The 22548-nt window shown below is 38.0% G+C and overlaps 1 protein-coding gene across 8 annotated transcripts in view; it reads right to left on the bottom strand.

Annotated features, from left to right (window-relative positions):
* The window catches only part of ESCO1 (establishment of sister chromatid cohesion N-acetyltransferase 1), a 40337-nt gene extending 17916 nt beyond the window's left edge, over window positions 1–22421 (bottom strand). For 4 of the 8 annotated variants that reach the window (XR_006264861.1, XR_006264860.1, XM_043443880.1 and 1 more), the window contains exons 1-7: window positions 22272–22421; window positions 14597–14698; window positions 12991–13093; window positions 10456–12554; window positions 7251–7365; window positions 5690–5750; window positions 4653–4767 (exon numbers count right to left, since the gene is read on the bottom strand). Coding sequence is in view for 6 of the 8 variants with exons in the window: in XM_043443880.1 (XP_043299815.1) it covers window positions 4653–4767; window positions 5690–5750; window positions 7251–7365; window positions 10456–11988 (1824 nt within the window). In the remaining 2 variants the exon portion in view is untranslated. Of the gene's footprint in view, window positions 1–4652; window positions 4768–5689; window positions 5751–7250; window positions 7366–10455; window positions 12555–12990; window positions 13094–14596; window positions 14699–15473; window positions 15496–16039; window positions 16097–18711; window positions 18820–22271 lie in introns of those variants that run through there. The other 4 variants (XM_043443881.1, XM_043443882.1, XM_043443883.1 and 1 more) reach the window with 4 other exon arrangements.
* Between the last annotated feature and the right edge of the window lie 127 nt (window positions 22422–22548).

Genomic DNA, 22548 nt, shown 5'->3' with positions numbered 1-22548 from the left:
CAACCTCTTCAAGCAGGCAGTTTTCTTAGTAATGACTAAGTATCTACCTCAGTTTCTTTTACTCACCGGTAAATGGAAAATAACAGTTGTACCTATCTCATACTTTTTTCTAAGGCTTAACTTAGTTACTATAAGTGGAGGAAATGGAACAATGCATTGAAAAATATTAGCTGCTATCGTGATCATTAACATCATCATTACCATCAACTCTTGACAAGCACTATCCAACAGAAATGTGATCCACAAAGGTAATTTTAAATTTACTAGTAGCCACATTAAAGACTGCAGAAGCAAACCAGTAAAATTAATAATGTATTTTATTTAACAAGACATATACCGAACGTTATAATTTCAACATACAATATTTGTAAAACTTAGTGAGATACTTTACATGCTTTCTTGTACTCATCTATGAAACACAGCATGTGTGTTTACACTTGGAGCATACCTCAATTCTGGTGAGTGACATTTCAAGTGCTCAACAGTCATATGTGGCTACAACACTAGATGGTGTAGCTTTAGATTCTACTTGTCTAATCTTGTTTCATTATCATACTGATTTGACTACAGAAACAGTATTAAATTTGATGAAACAACTTTTTCCCTCACTAATCTTTCTCAAAAAGATTTCTAGACAATTCTTACAAAATAATCTCCCCATATTAAATCTATGCTACTGGAGATCAGCAGAGAAATAACTCCAGAAAGAATGAAGGGATGGAGCCAAAGCAAAAACAACACGCAGTTGTGGATGTGACTGGTGATAGAAGCCAAGGTCTGATGCTGTAAAGAGCAATATTGCATAGGAACCTGGAATGTTAGGTCCATGAATCAAGGCAAATTGGAAGTGGTCAAACAGGAGATGGCAAGAGTAAATGTCAACATTCTAGGAATCAGCGAACTAAAATGGACTGGAATGGGTGAATTTTAACTCAGATGACCATTATATCTACTACTGTGGGCAGGAATCCCTTAGAAGAAATGGAGGAGCCATCATGGTCAACAAAAGAGTCCAAAATGCAGTACTTGGATGCAGTCTCAAAAATGACAGAATGATCTGTTTGTTTCCAAGGCAAACCATTCAATATCACGGTAATCCAAGCCTATGCCCCAACCAGTAATGCTGAAGAAGCTGAAGTTGAATGGTTCTATGAAGACCTACAAGACCTTTTAGAACTAACACCCAAAAACGATGTCCTTTTCATTATAGGGGACTGGGATGCAAAAGTAGGAAGTCAAGAAACACCTGGAATAACAGGCAAATTTGGCCTTCGAGTACAGAATGAAGCAGGGCAAAGGCTAATAGAGTTCTGCCAAGAGAACACACTGGTCATAGCAAACACCCTCTTCCAACAACACAAGAGAAGACTCTACACATGGACATCACCAGATGGTCAATACCAAAATCAGATTGAGTATATTGTTTGCAGTCAGCAAAAACAAGACCGGGAGCTGACTGTGGCTCAGATCATGAACTCCTTATTGCCAAAATCAGACTTAAACTGAAGAAACTAGGGAAGACCACTAGACCATTCAGGTATGACTTAAATCAAATCCCTTATGACTATACAGTGGACTTGAGAAATAGATTTAAGGGACTAGATCTGATAGACAGAGGGCCTGATGAACTATGGACGTGACATTGTACAGGAGACAGGGATCAAGACCATCCCCAGGGAAAAGAAATGAAAAAAGGCAAAATGGTTGTCTGAGGAGGCCTTACAAATAGCTGTGAAAAGAGAAGCGAAAAGCAAAGAAGAAAAGGAAAGATATTTCCATTTGAATGCAGAGTTCCAAAGAATAGCAAGGAGAGATAAGAAAGCCTTCCTCAGAGATCAGTGCAAAGAAATAGAAGAAAACAACAGAATGGGAAAGACTAGAGATCTCTTCAAGAAAATTAGATATACCAAGGGAACATTTCATGCAAAGATGGGTTCGATAAAGGACAGAAATGGTATGGATCTAACAGAAGCAGAAGATATTAAGAGATAGCAAGAATACACAGAAGAACTGTACAAAAAAAGATCTTCATGACCCCGATAATCGCAATGGTGTGATCACTCACCTAGAGCCAGACATCCTGCAATGTAAAGTCAAGTGGGCCTTAGAAAGCATCACTACAAACAAAGCTAGGGGAGGTGATGGAATTCCAGTTGAGCTATTTCAAATCCTGAAAGATGATGCTGTGAAAGTGCTGCACTCAATATACCAGCACATTTGGAAAACTCAGCAGTGGCCACAGGACTGGAAAAGGTCAGTGTTCATTCCAATCCCAAAGAAAGGCAATGCTAAAGAATGCTGAAACTACCGCACAATTGCACTCATTTCACAGGCTAGTCAAGTAACGCTCAAAATTCTCTAAGCCAGGCTTCAGCAATTCGTGAACTTCCAGATGTTCAAGCTGGTTTTAGAAAAGGCAGAGGAACCAGAGATCAAACTGCCAACATCCGCTGGATCATCAAAAAAGCAAGAGAGTTCCAGAAAAACATCTATTTCTGCTTTATTGACTACGCCAAAGCCTTTCACTGTGTGGATCACAATAAACTGTGGAAAATTCTGAAATAGATGGGAATACCAGACCACCTGACCTGCCTCTTGAGAAACCTATATGCAGGTCAGGAAGCAACAGTTAGAACTGGACATGGAACAACAGACTGGTTCCCAATAGGAAAAGGAGGACGTCAAGGCTGTATATTGTCACCCTGCTTATTTAACTTATATGCAGAGTGCATCATGAGAAACGCTGGGCTGGAAGAAGCACAAGCTGGAATCAAGATTGCTGGGAGAAGTATCAATAACCTCAGATATGCAGATGACACCACCCTTATCGCAGAAAGTGAAGAACTAAAAAGCCCTCTTGTCGAAAGTGAAAGACGAGAGTGAAAAAGTTGCTTAAAGCTCAACATTCAGAAAACTAAGATCATGGCATCTGGTCCCATCACCTCATGGGAAATAGATGGGGAAACAGTGGAAACAGTGTCAGACTTTATTTTGGGGGGCTCCAAAATCACTGCAGATGGTGACTGCAGCCATGAAATTAAAAGACGCTTACTCCTTGGAAGGAAAGTTATGACCAACCTAGATAGCATATTAAAAAGCAGAGACATTACTTTGTCAACAAAGGTCCGTCTAGTCAAGGCTATGATTTTTCCAGTGGTCATGTATGGATGTGACACCTGGACTGTGAAGAAAGCTGAGCACTGAAAAATTGATGCTTTTGAACTGTGGTGTTGGAGAAGACTCTTGAGAGTCCCTTGGACTGCAAGGAGATCCAACCAGTCCATCCTAAAGGAGATCAGTCCTGGGTGTTCATTGTGTGACACGAGTGTATGCTCCTTGGTTCTTTGTCTCGTCACAACAAAAACTCGGAGTGACGGACATTGAAGCCCCCTCAGCAGGTTCACAGCTCTTGGAGGACAGACCGTGTTATAGCTCTTAAATAAATCAGTGTTACAGCTCTATTTATTTAGTTAATAGCAGGAAAATCCATCTTCGAGGCATGAGGGCACGTCGATCCAAAGATGCAAAGAGAAGATCGCCCCATCGCGCCGGAGAGCGGGCGAGCAAAGAGGGCTTTGGCTCCTCTTTTTATATGTCTCTCTGTCCCTGGGCCTGTCTTATGTAAATTGGGCCAGCCAGGAGTGTTGTTTTACCTGAGGTTCTCACTCCGGTCCTCGGACCTTCCTTTGCTCTATTTTCGAGGGCTTTTCCCTTCCAGGTCTTTTAGCCACTGCCATTTTGGACTCCTTTTCCCTATTCTAACTACCTAACATTTGGAAGGACTGATGCTGAAGCTGAAACTCCAACACTTTGGCCACCTCATGCAAAGAGCTGACTCATTGGAAAAGACCCTGATGCTGGGAGGGATTGGGGGCAGGAGCAGAAGGGGACGACAGAGGATGAGATGACTGGATGGCATCACCAACTCGATGGACATGAGTTTGAGTAAACTCCGGGAGTTTGTGATGGACAGGGAGGCCTGGCGTGCTGGGATTCACGGGGTCACAAAGAGTCGGACACGACTGAGCGGCTGAATTGAACTGAACTGATTAAAGCTAGAACCAATTATCCAGTACCAAAAAAATCTGATTACTTGTGTCAACTGGAACTACATTAAATGTTCCTATTACTTTGGGTTTCTTCATTTTTTTTATATTGTGCTCACTCATTCAAACTCGATTTTTCATCAGTCAAACTATCTCCCTCTGTTTTCTACCTTGCCACCAAACTGCACTTATTTTCTATTTCAAATTAACTACTGGTTTATCTTCCTGTAAAATGTAGTTTTACAATTACAACATATACTAAAATACACATATTTAAAATCATCTGTATTTATTAAGCTCCATGTTATTTTAAAATTTAAACCAACTACTAAAAGAAGGTAGTGATCAAATGACACATTTAAGAAAATATGTGAAATAAAGTATCAATCTGTTGTAAATAAAACTAGAAGGAAATCTGAATTTTTATTGTTACAGGATGGAATCACTGAGAGAGTGGCTGTCATAATACCAAGAATATTTCCATAATGAAGAATTACAGTGACAAAAAGGCTCTGTAGGGGAAAAAAATGAATTTATTCCTGGACAATGTGTATAAATAAGATGGTGTAGCAACATTTTAGCTAAAAGGTCAAGTTGTATACTTACTATGATCAACTGTTTTTCATCAGCTTTCTCTGCTTCTTTTAGTTTCAAGTCTTTTGGAATTGTTATCTCCAAATGGGAATTACACTTGGGCCAAGAATGATTTGGTGATATCTCCCTTTTAAAAAACAACCAACCAACCAGACAACTATTAAATGTTATAGATCCATATCACTTCAAATCACTGGCAGAAAAATACTTAGGCTTTTCTATACAACACTATGACAAATAAAATTCCAAGGGGTGTGGGGGCAGGGAAATAACCTTTTAAAAACCAAAAGGAAACCCAAAGAAACAACTCATTTGCAACATAAAAATAAAAAAATGTAGTACCTACTATAGTATGAGTAAGTTTTAAGTTTCATAGTTTCAGCAATTTGAGTCACTACAGTTTGTCCTAAATATTGTTTTCAGTAATCAGTAAAGCAAAAAAGTCATACTAATTTATTTTGAAAGTAAAGACAGAACAAAAAGCTTTTAATCTACTGAAATACTTTTACATGTTGCTAATATATATCATGAGGCTTTTTGGGCAAAAGGAGCATTCTCATATATTGTTGCTGGGAGTATAAGACGCAACCACTTTGCAAGGAAAATTTGGCAAGGCAGGTTAAATCCTATAGCTATGAATTTATCCTAGATAGAGCCACTTAAGTGGACAAAGGTAAGTGTTTATTGCAGGACTTTTTTTCTGATAGAAATAAACTAGAAACAACCAAGGTTTCATAGAGAACTGTTAATAAACAATGGAAAATGTGCACAATGAAATCTAATACAGAATTTAAAAGAATGAGGAAGGAAGGTAGAAAACGTCTTTTCTATCTTCTATAACACATTGAGAAAAAACTAAAAGCTGCAAAACACTGTGTGGACACAGAAAAAAAAAAGTACACTAAAAACAGAATTTCTATCACATCTGTGTGAAAAACTCATGATTACTAATGCAACCTTTCAAGGGAAAAAATTCCCCAAACTCAAAACTTACAAGTATAAAATCCTGAAGTTCTCATATTTATACCTGAATTAAACTAATACCTTACCTGTTATCACTTGTCTTAGATGTCTGATTACAGAATATACTGTGCTGTTGGGGAATTGAACCTGTGATTTAATAAAAAGATGGGTTATGTACTAAGCTTTGTACTAGCCCTCCACCTAACAGTTAAAAATTATCATAAAGAAAAACAACCTCAGTGCACTAAATGGTTTATTTTTAATAAATACCATTTGATAAAATTAGAGTCACCTTTCTAGGAATTTCTCTTCAGAGAAGAGGCAAAAAAGCTCTACAGAGCTGCAGAGAGATCTAATGGTAGATTAACAGTGTGTCTCTAGTTTCAGCAATAATTACTAGCACTGGACAATAAAGGAAATTGTTTAAATGCTTTCATAATTATTCATAATAAGGCTTTCATAATTAATTATTCAGTCTCTAAACAGAAATAAAGGAAAACATTAGCTTAAAAAAACCTGTAGTCTCTGGAGTTTTAATCACATTGGTGGTGGTTCAAGTGCTAAACAGTGTCTGACTCTTTTGTCTTCATGAATTGTTGCCCACCAGGCCCCTTTGTCACAGGATTTCCCAGGCAAGACTACTGGAGTGGGTTGCTATTTCCTTCTCCAGGGATCAAATCCAAGTCTCCTGCACTGCAGGCAGATTCTTTACCTCTGAGCCACCACGGAAGTCCTTTAATCATATTACTAATCAAATAACGCAATAACAATTTTCTAACGAATAAATGCATTTCTGGTATTCATATTATACTTCCCCTTTCCCCACTAAGGGCGTCCCTGGTGGGTCAGGGAAATTCCATGGACAAGGAGCCTGGTGGGTTACAGTCCATGGGGTCACAAGAGTCAAACACACTTTAGCAACTAAGCACTCCTAAGTGAATCAATTATATGAACTCAATATTTAGGAATTTCTCTTCTGTATCTCCTGGTGCTTCATCTGATATAGGTGAACAAATCCCTATTCAAGAGTTCAAAGAACATATTGCCCAATTTTTGTGGCCACGCCATTCAGCTTGTGGGATCTTAATTCCCCAACCAGGGATTGAACTCATGCCGCTGCAGAAAAAGCGCTGAGTCCTAACCACTAGACTGCCAGGGAATTACCCTCAAAATATTCATTCGGTTACAAAAATAAAGTTTTTTATGGTAAAAGTGAACAGAATGTAAGAACTGATTTAATTCAAAGATACAATTACTAAGATGGAAAACTGAGTAATTAAGGGTTAAAGATAAGAACTTGGTAAACTAGTCATTTATACTTGAGAAATAAACTGTAATCATTAATTTAAGCAATTCATTAAATAACACTTCTCCAGAAAGTAAGTTCACAAACAAAATAAATGATTTAAAAGCAAAGTAGTTTTGGTAGGGAGTCAGACAATCACCCTAAGTACTGTACACAACCCAATCAACAGACGCAATTCTCCCCCTTCAAAGAATAGTTATCATCAAACATTTGAAAAACATAAGCAATGGTTAAAAGAAGGATTTAACAGGTTTATTTGATAGTGGATATAGTCTTCTGTTATACTGACCAAAAAAATCTCTGACCACTGTGAAATCTAAACAATACTTTCAAAGTATTACCTGGAAATTTATTCTCTCCTGTATTGATTTTTGCTTGACTGAGCAGAGTTGAGACAGTAGTGGCATTTTCCACTGGATTGTTTTCAAGCTTAGATTCCAAACATAGGCTGCAATTCTAAGCACATATAATTCAAAATGTTAATATTCACTTTTGTATCAACCTTTGGGTCTTACTACAATATTTTCAGTGAATTTTAGCACTATACTAAGAAAATTTAAGAGCATATATGGAGTAATTCACACAAGATATGCCTTAAAAAAGTCTCTTTATGATCTCCCTACAAGCTACCCTCCATCTCAGCATCAACTCATATTATTCCCCTTCATGCTAGACTGAAAACTTTACCTATCCCACAGATACACTCCATATCTGCCGGCTCTATGCTTTTTCTGGGTTTCATCTACCTAAGTCTCACTGTCCATTACAATAGCCACTGCCACAGCTCACTGTTGGGCACTTAAAATGTGATATGACTGACCTGCGATTTACTGCAGATGTAAATCACCTACCAGATTTTGAGGTATTAGTACCAAAAAAAAAAAAAGTAAAACACCTCAATTTTTAAAACTCATGACACATTGAACCATTATTTTTACATGACAAGTAAAATATATTAACTTTACCAATTTTTTAAAATGTGGCTAGCAGAAATTTTTGAACAATTTATGTGGCCCACACTGTATCTCTACTGAACAGTGCTAATCTACAACACGCTACCCCTGTATAAACTCAAGTCATTAAATATTAACCCCTTCCATGAAATCTCCAAGTTTTCCATTCTTTTCCCCAAATTTCCCATTCCCTTTCCCCAAGTTTCCCAATTACCTCATCCATCTTTCATGCTCTTATCACTTTCTATTTTGAATTACTTATTTTTTATTAATCTACTATATACTCTTAAGTACATATGCATATGTATATATGCAAGTGTATTGTTGTATATATATACTTAAGTATATAGTTTCAAGTATATCTCCTAATACTCTTAAGAGCAAAGACTTTTTATATTTATCCTTGTATTTCTAAGAACTCCTCAATCAAAACTCTGTCAAAGTAGATACTCAATAACTAACAAAGGAAAATAGTGCAAACTCAAACATCAGCTATCTCAGAGGAATGGAAATGTGGTGGTGAACAGATAACTTTTGTGTGTGTGTCTGTATCTATCTGTACTGTAACTGTTACAAAGAACACATAACATTATTCTTGAACATTACATTTTTGAAATATGAACATTTTTGTCATTAAAAGGCAGAAAAATTAAAAACAATAAAAATAATGACATTAGTAATCAATCTCCATTAGGAAGCTAGAATTACTAGTTTAAAAAAAAATCATAAAATAATTGAGCTTTAAAATTCGTAAAATCCAAATACTTTAAATTCGGCCTGAAGAATTCAGGCCTATCAGACAGATGCTTAGCCTTACCATCATCATTTTTCAGCACTTTTGAGACTGACACCATGTAATAAAAAGAAGAAAAATTACAGACAGCCACAGAAAAAGTTTTCAAATGGTGTAAGGTTTGCTTTTTTACACTCTTCTACTTCCCTAAGTATAAATCCAGCTAGATTCTGAAGCCAGTCAATCTCAGTTTAAAGCCTGGCTCCATCACTTACATGTTACACAGATCTCTAAGCTTCACTTAAATTTCTAAGCCTCACTCTCCTCACCTGTAATACGTGGAGAGTAATAGAACTCATGCTGTAGAATGTGGTGACAATTATATGAAGCTCTCCTTTGCCTAATAAAGAAGCGGTGTTCATTAAACAAAAGCTATTATGATGGCTTCACTAAACAGTATTTATCGGAAGAATAGAAATCTCTAAGTGCCTAGTACAATGTAAGTTCACTAAAGGCAGGACACAAACCATCTTATATAGCCTTATTAGCACGGTGTCTCGAATGCAGCAGGCACTCGATATGTCTTGAAGTGATATGTTCACCACCACATCTAACGACTCTTATGATAGTAATCACATTGTTGGTATCAGTGAAAAAGTTGGAAACAACGTAAAAGGACTTTCACAGAGGAAATCATAAATAAAGTGTGGCATTTTTTTTTTTACAACTATTAATATACCCATGTATCAATGAGAATAAACAACAATCTATTTTGGGGGCTTCTGACACAAACCCTGACTCCTCACTCACTCAAATTTGCTTCCAGACCTAAATGCCTCGAAAGAGAACTTTAAATCACTTGTAAAACTTTAAAGTGACTGTTTTTCCTCTATTCATGATTTTTTTTCTCAAATGATCTTCTTATACCCAGGGTATGTCACTGTAGAAAGAATTAAGGACTGAAAATCGGGACACCTGAATTCAAATCTATTTGTGTCCCCAAACACATGGCCTAACCCACATTCTTCTACTGCTTTCAGCTTTCTCATTATAAAATTAAATAATTGAAACAAAATTGGCGGAGTTTTAAAAATCAGTATTATAGAGTGCTAAAGTTCTGCCTACTGATTTTATATATTGATATTTTAACTACATCTTAATTTGGAAAGAAATGGTTCAGCTGCTTTTATAAAGTTTCAAAACTACTTCTTAGGTAATCAAGTTTCTTCCAGCTATTTAGATTCTATTTAGTAAATTTTTCAATTTACTTTCCCATTTACAAAATTTTTGCCCACTACAATTTTATTCTTAGCCTGAGAACTGAATTATTTACATCCCTCAGGCATTTTATTTGCCAACTGTTCAAAATGGCTGCACAAGTCAAAGCAAAAGGCATCTCTGCTAGAAACATTCAAGTTTTATCAGGTGGTGAAAAGCTGACTTGTGCCAGATGAAGTTATTTTAACAACTTGATCAGAACTGAGCCCAATTTCAAGTTCCACATTTTAGTCATTTACTAAAGTTTCTTCAGTTATAATTAATAGAAAAAGGAAACAAACCAGTGTGTTAAATGAAAATGAAAAGCTAGAGTTTGACAGGTTTGTGCTTCACATAAAATAAAAATGAAGGGTGAAAATAAGGAAACAATGACAAGCATTCATGTAAATATGAGCCATCTAAAGGAGTCAGTAAGTTCTATCACTCACTACAAGACTGGGTTAATGAAATTCTCGCTAATTCCTTACCAAATGACTCTTCCAACTTTTACAACTTAATTCTTAAGCTAAAGTATGTTATAAACACTTAATTCTTATCAGAAAATACTCAGACACCTCCAGGTACATAATGAAAATAGATTACCTTATCCGGTGTTGATTCAAAAGAATCTTTCTTCTGCTTATCCAATGGTTGGTCAGAAGGTGGTTTTATCTGATTACCCAAATGACAATTTTCAGGAGTCTTTTTGGGGATTTTATTCATTTCAACTGCAATATCATTAGGTTTAACAGCTTCAGAATTAACTTCTTTCATTTCTTCCTGCTGGCAAGCTTTATTTTTATCACCATATGGTTTTGACCCTAAAAATGTACTTTGAGTCACTTGCTGATGCGTTTCTAACGCAGGTAGTGAAAAACTGGTTCGTAATAAGCCCAATTTAGGGGAAAATTGAGAGTCTAATTTATTTTGCTGCACAGAGTTAAATTTTGAGAGTTTAATTTTAGTCCAGTTGGAGTTCTTTTTAGTTGAGTTGTTTATTCCATTTAGTATACATCTCACAGGCTTTGTTTTTCTACTGGGGAAGAAACGATTACACTGAACGTCCTGATTCGCTTCCTTCTGATGAAGTGTTTGTCTTTCAGTCTCTGTCTCTTCCGGTTTTATTTCTGTAGGCTTCTCCTCCTTTATGTTTTCCATTTGTGAAGAATCCTTTTTTACCTCTACAGTATCTGACTCAATTTCACCAGCAATCTCTTCACAGAGCTGGAGAATGCTCCCCCGTTTGCTTGTTCCTGCTTGCTCTAGCCCATTGTCTACAGTTTGTTCAGGCACTGATGGCTGTGGACTTTTTTGGGATTTTGCACTAGTATTCACTTGTGTGGGAACTGACTTCTTCATCTCCTTCTTTTTAGAGACCACTGAAGTAGCCACTTTGGATCTTTTTATCTCAGAAGAAGACTTTGTTTCTTCTTTCCTGGTATTCTGCAGACGCTTTTCAGACCCTTTTGTGCACTGAGAACTAGAAGCGTAAGCCGTCTGATGCTCCACTTTGCGCTTTTTTCCTTTGGGGGAATTGATCGCTTCATTAGTTACAGAATTTTCTTCCTCTTTAGAATCAGACTTTATTTCCAATACTTTTCTTTTCACATGTTTCTGATTTGTTTTAGCTTTATTAGATTTACTCTGAGTATTGCTACAGTGCTCTTTTTTTGTTGGTGGCAAACTCTGTTTAACTGCTTGAGTCTGACCCTGAATTTCTCTACTACGCAGAGATCTTGTTGAAACCTCTGTTAACTGTTGTAGTCTTTGTGATCTCCGGTTCAGGTGTTCATTTGATTTAGGGGTTTCATGCACTGATTTTTTCTGAGATATTTTCTTCTGTTTTGTAGATTCTTGTTGTGAATGTCCCTTTACGGTCACCATAGTTTTATTAATAGATTTACTAGCTTTTTGATCACTGGATGCTGACCTTGTGCTCATGCATGTTCCTAATTCAGGCTGATTTACTTTACTTTCATTGGAAGATTTAACCAGTGATTTTATAGCTTCCTTTGGATCTGATTTTTTTGCTAGATTCTTTTGAGAACCTTGAACTTGTGTTTCTAAATTCTTATCTTCATTCTTTTTAATAACACTGGAGGAATTTTCTTTTGATTTCTCCTGAATGGACATCATTCCTGAGTAAGGTCCTCCTTTTCTGAGTATTTTCGAAATTTTTGTGTCCTAGTAAATAATAAATGCTGAATGTCTAGTATTATTACTGAGCAGGTCTAAAAAAAATCAACTGATACTGACACACATTTTCAACAAAAGTACTAGTCTGCTAAGATTTCTGTCATCCTTATGGCATGAAGGCTGAATGATATTTGCTTTACTTTGGACAAGGCAATAGATATTTGAGGAAAATTTAAATCTAAGCTGATATTTCCAGAACTTTTTATGACAAAAATTTTAATTCAAGTTTGATCTGTTTTGTTAATGTTTCAATTAAATTCGTTTTCAGGCCTAGCCCTATGACTGGAGAAGTTATTTATCACTGACCTGTCTGTTTTGACAAAGTTTTTGAAAATTTTTTTCTTCTGAAGTCTACAGTTATTGGACTTTGATTCATCAGAAACATGTCTTACAGCTAACACGTTTCTTTCCTTGTTTGCAGAGTCTGTTGATTTAAAGTTCTTATTTAACCACTTCCGTTTAATAAAATACTCTATTAATACAGATTTCCTTTTGTGCTGCCATTTCTGGAAAAATAAAAAAACAAACATTAAATTTTGTACAACCCAAGAAATTTGGCAATGCTAACACTACAAAGAAATGACCACAACTTACAAAAAATGTTACTTCTCTCTTTCAATTACTTAGTGTGTATACTTAGAATACACTTTAAAACTGTATAAGCAATTGTTCTTGATTACACATCTGTAAGCTGCTGTGGGTTAGGTGATTGATGTTAAGGTGACCTGGGTTCGGCTTTGCTGTGGGTGTGGGTAGCACAGTGCCTCATTAGGGGTTTGGCTCCATTTTACTGTTTGTGTTTCTTCTGGGGCCAAGCTGAAGGGGCAGCATACTTAAGGTTAACAGAAAAAAAGTATCCTAAGTATAGTCTTATAAATCAAAAACCTGTCTTAAATAAACAGAGAATAGCTGAAAATCAATCTACTCCTTGAGGTTACTTACATTTCCTTTCCCACAAGAAACATTTGATCTTTCAGCCACCATAACTCATAAGAATTTGACAAAATCATTCCTTATAATTTCCTTTTAACACATTATACAGCACCTAAAAGTAAAATATTGAAAAATGTTTATAAAGTACAAAGATGGAATTATTTACATCTCATCTATTAATTGATATATTAATCAATACTCCATAATTTTACCCTGTCCTAACATTAGTTTTCAGAGCTCCACTTACACATAACACTTAAGTATAGTATGTCTAATCTGAAGTAAATTACGGCACATGCATCCAATGAAGTTAGCTCTTCTATTTCAATTTTACACTTTAGAAAAACTTTGTAATACAAAAAAAAAAAAAATCGTAATACAGACACACAGTGGTTAAGCTAGTAAAGCAAAATCCTACTCTGAGGAAAAATAGTGCACGTAAATAATTATATTCATAGAAAAATAGTGACACAGTTAAAAAGACAGATTTAAATACACAACATTTATGTCTATTCTCATGTAATACTTAAAAAAAAAAGCAATAGATTAAAATGAAGCAAGACAAAACCATAAATCCAAAGGATAAAGAACAAAAGTGTAGATGATAAAAATTAAAAGTACAGAAGCTACAAAGAAGGACAAATAACCTCCAAACTCGAAAGAAACCTGATCCTAAACTGGAAATTGAGGAAAGCCAAGTGAGAAGCAACTCTACTTAAACCTGAGAATCCCTCAAGAAGCAGAAATGGGTAGTACCACGAGATGGGGAGAAAATGGGACTCACAAAAGGGGAAAGATCCCCACACAGCCATCCCAATTATTACCCGGGTGAATGGGGATAAATATGGTGGTTCAATACAACAGAACACTCAGCAATCAAAAGGAACAAAGTGCTTGGAACCACATGAATGAACTTCACAATCATGATGTTGAATGAAAAAGGCTAGACACAAAGAGTACATAAAGTATTTTACTTTTATGAAATTCTAGAAAAGGCAAACTTATCTACACTAACAGAAAATAGATGAGTCACAGCCTGGGGTAGGAGTAGAGGGAGAGAGAGACTTTTGGAGGTAATGGAAATGATCTCTATCATGGTTGTGATGGTAGTTCCAAGAATGTACAAATCTGTCAAAATCCACCAAACTGTACACTTTAAAAGGCTGCCGTTTATTATACATACATTATGCTTTAATAAGTCTGCCCAAAAAATAGAACTGTAAGTAACTGATATGGACCTACAACCGAGAAACACTGTTAACCCAAATAAAGCAAGGTGCATAACAGGGCAGACTTCCCCTTGTCATAAAAAGAAAAAAGGAAGACAGTGGGAAGAAGGAAAGGTATAGAAACGTCTGCTTGCCTGTGCACACAATAGGTTGGAAGGAAGTCCAAGAAACTAGTAACAGTGAAGACTTCTAGGAAAGAGAACTACGGGACCGAGTGCAAGAAGTGTGGGGAAAAAACAGCGTACTTTTCACTATATACTCCATTTTATTATGTGAACATATAATCTTGTCCAAAAAAGTTACATTTCTTTGAATATTTAAGTGTATTTGGCATACTGACCAATTATCTTTGAAGGCACTAAATTATAACAATATAAGCTACTTACCTTATTGAAATGAAAATTACATATAATTTTTTTCTTCAAGTTGATAGTTGATGCTTCTAATGAATGATGCTTCTAATAACTTCCATGTGTTTGGCTGTTAATCTTAAAAAAAAAAAAAAGAATTCTATATAGCTAAAGTAAAACAATCCATTAAAAAACATGAGAATACAAAAACAGTATCATCTATTAACTGTCTGTTAACTATTAGAACAACTTGGACTAAGCTAGACTAACAATGGCTTAGTGATAATTTTTCACTTGATGTAAAAAAATCTTGCAATTCAATATGGTCACATCTCGTTTTCTTATACCATATAATAAATTTGGTTTTTCTCTTAAAATAATCACTACCTTCCACCCCAAATCCCACCTCCATGGAAGGAGTATATTATTTTCCTTCCCATCAGAGGCTCAGATTGACCATATGTCTTACTTTGGCCTCATAGTGGACAGAGCATACTTCCCTGCCCCTACAGCTTTGCCATCTGATGACTTAGCCAATGGGATGTTAGCAGAAAAGATACAGAGAGATCTAAAATGTCTTTGTGCAATTGGTCTTGCCCTCTTGCTAACTCTGCCATTACCAGAAGAGTTTCAGCAGGTAGATGCGGCCTCTTCAGCTTAGGCTCCAGAAGAAACACAAACAGTAAACCGGAGCCAAACCCCTAATGAGGCAGCACGCCCACCCACACCCACAGCAAAGCCGAACTCAAGACACTTCAACGGGAATCACCTAACCCACAGCAGCTTATAGATGTGTAATCAACAACAACTGCTTACACGGTTTTAAACCCCTGAGTTGTGGGGGAGTTTCTCATACAATAATGACTGACTAATACATATTATAGTTAAATGTTCTGGGAGGCCCCAGATTTACCCAAGATTAAGCCTCAGAGGTTTATCTTCCCAGGTGGCACAGTGCTAAAGAATCTGCCGGCCAATACAAGAAACGCAGAGAGACACAGGTTTGATCCTTGGGTCAGGATGCCCTGGAGGAGGAAATGGCAACCCACTCCAGTATTCTTGCCTGAAAAATACCATGGACAGAGGAGCCTGGCAGGCTACAGTCCATGGGGTGGCAAAGAGTTGGACAAGATTGAGCAACTGTGCATGCACACACACAGACACAAACCTCTGAGGTACAATAACTTGAAAAAACTCATTTAATGTCCTTTATTACTTAAGCACCAAAAATTTTAATTTTAAAAATTATGAGTTACACCTTTTCCTCCCAATTTCTAAATATTTTAACATCTGGGAGTTGGGCCCTAACAGAACAAAGAGGTTAATGGATACACAAATCTACAGTATTTGTCACTCACCTGTTCAGGTATGCTAAGGATTAGTTTGCCCTATATGTTAAATCATTATTAACCTAGCATTATATATCTTAATAACATCCCTTTCTATTAAATAAAATCTTGTAAAAATGCATTCTCTCACCTGTTAACAAATTGGCAAGATCCCTCCACAAGCCAAAGCAAGCTTATTAATAGAATTCTAATAAAATCAATATTGGGGCCAAAAAACAATAATCAAACTTAACATAAAACGATCACTTCAGAAAATCCACAACACTTATATAGAAAGATAATTTACAAGACACATGTCAGAAAGTACCTGAGAATTTAAGAGAACATCCAATTTCTGAATTGTACATTATAATAAAATATATTCAAATTTTAATCATTAAAACATTTAGATTATATCACCCAATATATTTTAAGTTTAAAGTGATATTTTAAAAATCATTTTACAATTGGGAATTCTCTGCCAGTCCAGTGGTTAAGACTCCAAGCTCTCACTGCCAAGGGCCCAGGTTCGATCCCTGGTCAGGGAACTAAGATCCCACAAGCAGTGTGATCAGGAATAAAAAAAAAAATTTTAACTGAGATATAATTTGAGATGGACTACAAAATTCACCTAATTATACAATTTCGTGGATTTTAGTATGTTCAAAGTTGTACAATAATTGTCACTAAGTCCAGAATCTTTTCACCACCCCAAGCCCATCTGTAGTCATTCCCTATCCCCAACCCCATTCCAGTCCCTGACAGTTACAAATCCACTTTCCGTGGATATGGATTTCACTATTCTGGTTGTTTTATATAAATGAAACCATCAATACACGTGGCCTTTTGTGGATGGCTTCTTTCACTTAACATTAACGTTTTCAGGGCTCAAGTAGAGTTGTTTAGTTGCTAAGCCGTTTCCGACTCTTTTATGACCCCATGGACTGTAGCCCATCAGGCTCCTCTGTCCATGGGATTTCCCAGGCAAGAACACTGGAGTGGGTTGCCATTTCCTTCTCCATTCAGTAGGGTTGCAGCATGTATCTATAATATCTTGTTCTTTATGGGCAGATACTATTTCACTGTATAAATATATCACATTTTATTTACCTATCCATCAGGAGATAAGTTGTTTAATGGGATGTCTCTACCTTTTGGCTATCATGAGCAATGCTATGAGTAATCCTGAATGAGTTATCATGTGAACATGTGTTTTCAAGTTTCTTGGGTATATACCTAAGAATGTAACTGCTGGGCGATATGGAAACTCTATGTCTAAGACTAGTGGCTTGTCAAGTTCACAACCTCCTCTGAAAATTCACCATGTCTGCAAGTACCTGCTTTAAAAAACAAAGGTGGGGCCTTTAGGGAGTTCATAAATAGTTATATTCTGAACCTCCTGTCCCTATGCTCCCCAGCAGATTCCTGACCCCAAAGCAGCCAATACAGTCACTATGATGCAAGGTTTCCAATCTTGCCACTAATATTTTGGAGCAAATAAAAATCTTTGACAGGGAGTATGGGGGTGTGGGCATGGAGGATGTTTTAGCAGCAGGATCCCTGGTCTATACCTACTAGATACCAGTGGCACTTTGCCCTCAGTTCTTACAATCAAATATATTCATATTCTCAGACAATACTGAATATCCCCTGGAAAGCAAAAATCACCCCTGGATGAACATTTGGCTTACCTTGTAAGTAAGCCAAATGCCAGAGCTGCACCTTTTCTCAGCAACCTTCTGAGTCCTGAACTAACTTCTGATTTCTGTAAGGCGTAGTGTTGGTGATTCCTGTTTTCTCCTTCCACAAGATCTGGCTCTACAAATACAGTCTTTTTGTCCTTATTTCCCTGTGTATCCTGCCAATCCATTCATTATCCCCTATTTAGGGTAATCCAAGTGTTTCTCATGTTCTAAAATGCCCAATAAATACTTAGAAATTAAAAAAACATGTTTCCTTAACATAAAATTAAATGAATTACTACTAGCCAAAACATATAAAATGTTACAACCAAAGCAACAATAAACCATTAACACAGAATGCAACAGAAACATACAGTAATACAAGGTACTGTCCCTAATAAATTTTTCCAAACATTCAAAGACAAAAATCCCTTTATTACACTAGATTTATAATAGACATTCAGTAAAACAATGTTATTCTCAACATCATTAGTTAAAACTCTTAAGACAGACATGGACAATTTCATTTTTTAAATTCTCTTCTTCCACCAGTCTCTTACAAATTAGTATTCCCCAAGGTCTGGTCTCTTACCACAAAAGACACACATTAACTAATTTCATTTATACTCATACTTTCGATTACCACCTGCAGACCACTAACATACAAATGAATAGGCCCAACACAATTTCCATCCCTAGTGCTACTCAGATATCCAACAACATACTGGACATATACATCCTGATGTCTTAAAGGTAGCTTAAATTCAGCTGTCAGTCAAGTCATTCCACTGTTGCCATTCTCCACAATTTATTATACTACCATCTACCCACATCAAGAATATAAAGCCAAAAAAAAAATTAATATGACAGCAACAATGACAACAGTAACATTTCATTTCCTAATACCAAGTCCTTAGAAAGTTCCTAGAACCATAAGCAGTTAAGTATTAGTTATAATAATAACTAGCTGTAATAATTAACGTACTGATGTAACATTTTTTATGAAAAGAAAGCATGAAAAAGAAAATGTCTATCTTAATTATGCCTCATTTCACTTAACTACTTGTCAACTCTTTTCATATTACCATTATCCCTTTCAGCTTCAGTAATTACATTAATTCTAAACTATTAAATTATTTACCTTAAAGCAGTAGTTCTCAAAGTGTGGTACAGGGATCCTGCAGATTCCAGAGACCCTTTCAAGGGCTCATGAGATTACAATCATATACCAGTAAAAGATCAATTCAAACTGCAAACAGACCGATGAAATTAAAGGAACAGTGTATGAAAAGGATATAGGTATAGTTTCAGACTCCACACCACAACTAACTGTTAAGAAATTACCACTTGTTGAGTTTTATTGTAAAGTCAAAGAAGAGTATCACATTCAAAATGTTATTCAATTACTCCTCCCATCACATCCTTGTGCAGCTGAATATACACTTCAAACAGAACAACATAAAGACTGAATGCAGAAGCTGATAGGAGAATCCAGCTGTCTTCTATTAGGTCAAACAATAAGATTTACAAAAATGTAAAACAGTTGCCATTCTTTCCCTAATTTTTTTTTGGGGGGGGGGGCATGGGGAATAGTAGTTTTGCATTTAAAAAGTTATTTATGGGAGGTAGTTTGGGAGAGAATGATACCTGTATATGTATGGCTGAGTCCCTTAACTGTTCACCTGAAACTACCACAACACTGTTAACTGGCTGTACCCCAAAACAAAAGAAAAAGTTTAAAGTTTGAAAAAAAAGATACTATGCTTAAGGTTCTCATATACAATATGTATGGGAGAATAAAATAATAAATTTCTAAAAAGTTATTTGTATTAACCTGTAATTATTTGCTATTTATTATATACTATATATATATAATTAAATATATTTAAATTAATTTCAAATATAGTAACTGCCAATAGATATAACAGACAAAACAAAAGCTATTTGGAGTTCTGTATAATTTTAAGAATGTAAAGGGATCCTGACCAAAAAGCTCGAGACCATTATAATTAAAGTAACACTTAAGAGAATTCCTTGGCAGTCCAGAAGTTAGGATTCCACCTTTTCAAAGCCAGGACCAGAGTTCAATCCTTGGTCAGGATGTGGCCGATAAAAAAAAATTTAAAAAGTAACATCTTAAACCCCATTTTAATTTATATACTGAGCTTTATCTCTTGTGAATTTCACGTACACAGCAAAAATCTTTAGAGTTAAGCTGAAGAGAGCAGATGACATAAATCTTGATTTCTTCGGGTGTACTATAATGCACCTAAGCATAAGATGTAGCTTTCTCAAAAAAAGAAGACAGGGCGGTCAGGTCAACAGAATGATGTTATTTGTCAAAAGTAACCACAGTAGTTGATATACAGAACTTAGGCGGAAAGCGAGCCAAAGAACTTTTACTGTGCCAAGAAAAAAGGATGCACAGAAAAACATTAAAGTCTGGGCTTGGGGAGAGGGGTGTAAAGGAGTCCTTAAGCACATGATGTATGGTTAAAATCTCACTGGTGTTAGTTTCTAACCACCATCTCAACTTCTGGTCACCTTCAGCTGAGGCTATTCAAATTACTCAAAGTGTAATATAAATCAGGTAACAAAACTCATGAGAAACATTTAACTATTAAAAAAATCCATTGTGCAATGCCAGTCTCCTTCATTATTAGAATAATTACAGTCAGCTTTGTGCTGTAATGAATGACCAAGCTAAAAAGGGCCACCCAGCAAAAGGGGTTAATGACATTCATTAATTAGGGCCTTTTCCCAGTTCTTCTGGAAGCATAATGTATTGATTTAAAGGGCTAACACAAAATCTTGCTCGGAGCTGATGTTAAAACAATTACTTTTTCACTACAAAATCATAATGCTAATCAACGAATTTTCTTTACCCAAGAAATAGTAAGATGGGCAGATGTGCATAAAGTAGGGCAAGTTTTCTTCTAAGACGGGTACTTTCAAATTCACACATCTGACGTAGGGGCATATATTGCATTCTGCCTAAAAAGGGGAAGTGTCTGTGTTACAGCTTTCTCACTTCCGCACATGCTCTAGGCCTGAATTTGCAGCTTCCAAATTAAGCACTTTTCATCCTACTCTCAGGTCTAATTCCACGGAGAGATTTTTTAGTGGTGTTAGTCGCTCAGTCGTGTCCAACTCTTTGCAACGCCATGGACACGGCCCCCCAGGCTCCTCTGTCCATGGGTTTTTTAAGTTTTTCAAACTAAAAACAGTTCCACTGCTGCTGGTGCCCGGCATACAGCAGATACTAAAGACCTGATCAGAAGTCGCTGAATATAGCATAATTCACAGCATTCAAAATGTTTTAAACTGAACTCGTGCTTTACCCAGCTTTTAAAAAAATGTTGAGAAGGTAAGAAAGCAAAACACACCCACATCCTACTGTTCTGCTAAGTAGCATTCTTCTGTTGGTTTCTGCAAAGGCTATTTAGTGAAACGGCGTTTGACAACACTATCTAAATACTCTGTGCTGCAATTACTTCCTGCTGAAAGAATCCCTTTTCAGCCATCCAAAGGCTACCGGAAAACAAGGTTCACAGTACTTGTCAAACCTCAAAGCTTACTCCTTCCCCCTCCCCCGCCCCCTCTCCTGGAAAACACTGTGCGTGTGTTACTCACTCAGTCGTGTCCGACCCTGCGACCCCATGGGCTGTACCCCGCCAGGTTCCCCTGTCCATGGGATTCTTCAGGCAAGAATACTGGAGTGGGTTGCCATGCCCTTCTCCGGCGGATCTTCCCAACCCGGGTATCGAACCTGGGTCTCCTGCACTGCAGGCAGATTCTTTAGCATCTGAGCCACCAGAGAAGCCCTACAGTATGAGGTGGGTTTTCAATAACAAAACATTTGGGGGTGGGGGAGGGGAAGCTTGAGGGTGTGGGAGAGGGAGTCTTCTCCAGTTTTTGGACTTGCTATCTCTCCCATTCTGCCCGAGGAAAACAAACCCTCGTTGTAAAATAATCTCATGAACAGGGATCAAAATCGAGGACCCAACTCCTTTCTGCTCGCATCTATCTCTACAAACTTCGCGATGGCCCTCAACAAACCCAATTTCTACTCCAGAGCAGCCCGGCCTGCGCCCAGATCCTCGGTTCCAACCAGAATCCCTCTCTGACCTTGGACCAGGGCCACCGCTCCCCTCCCAGGCTAAGGATCGTGAAGCCGGGATCCCCACAGCCCAACCGCAGACTGCAGAGGCCTCGGGGTTCACGCCGGGTCAGCGGGTGGGCTGCGGGCAGCAGAGCGAGCCGCAGGACCGCAGCTCCGCCGAGGCTGGAGCAGCGGCTTCGGGGGAGAAGACGGGAACGAGGCCCGGCTACCTGCGGGCCGACACCGCCCCGGCCGCCGCAATGGCTGCACGCCGCCACGGGGCTCCAGAAGCCCAGGCGAGACCCTGGCCACGGCCCCTCAATACCTCCGACCGCCCAGCGGGCCGCGGCAGGTGATGCGGCGGCCGAGCAGCCGAGCCGCGCAGGTTGATTGCCTGCTTCAGGCGACCGCGTCCCGGAACCGCCCACTCCCTCCCGGGGGCGCCCGGAGCCGGGACCCGAGGAGGAGGAAAGGCGTGCGAGGCGACGCGACCCAGAGGATGGGACGGGAAAGGGGAGAGGCGTTCGGCTCTCTGGAGGGGCTGGCAGCAGGGAGACGAGGACGACAGAGGCGGCGGGGCGGGCGGGACGCTCGCCTACCTTCCTCGCTCCCGGCCGAGGGTCCGACGCGAGCCAGCAGACCGTCTCACATCCGGGTATCGGCAGACACTCAGCTGCTTCTGCCGCTGCCGCTGCCGCTGCCGCCTCCTCTCCCGCGGCACAGAAACGCCAAACTTCCGGCGACGACGGCGACGCCTCGCCCGTCAGATGGGAGTTACCTGAGACCGTCTCGGGCGCGCTTGCGCAACGCTCTTCTTCTGCCCGAACCCGCTCCGTTGACGTGCCCAGAGGCTGAAGATGGCGGCCACGCTCGCTG

Source organism: Cervus canadensis, chromosome 23, assembly GCF_019320065.1.
Source record: "Cervus canadensis isolate Bull #8, Minnesota chromosome 23, ASM1932006v1, whole genome shotgun sequence".
In the NCBI taxonomy this organism is placed as follows: Eukaryota; Metazoa; Chordata; class Mammalia; order Artiodactyla; family Cervidae; genus Cervus; species Cervus canadensis.
Note: the sequence above shows the minus strand (reverse complement) of the source record. Positions and strands in the feature narration are given on the sequence as shown.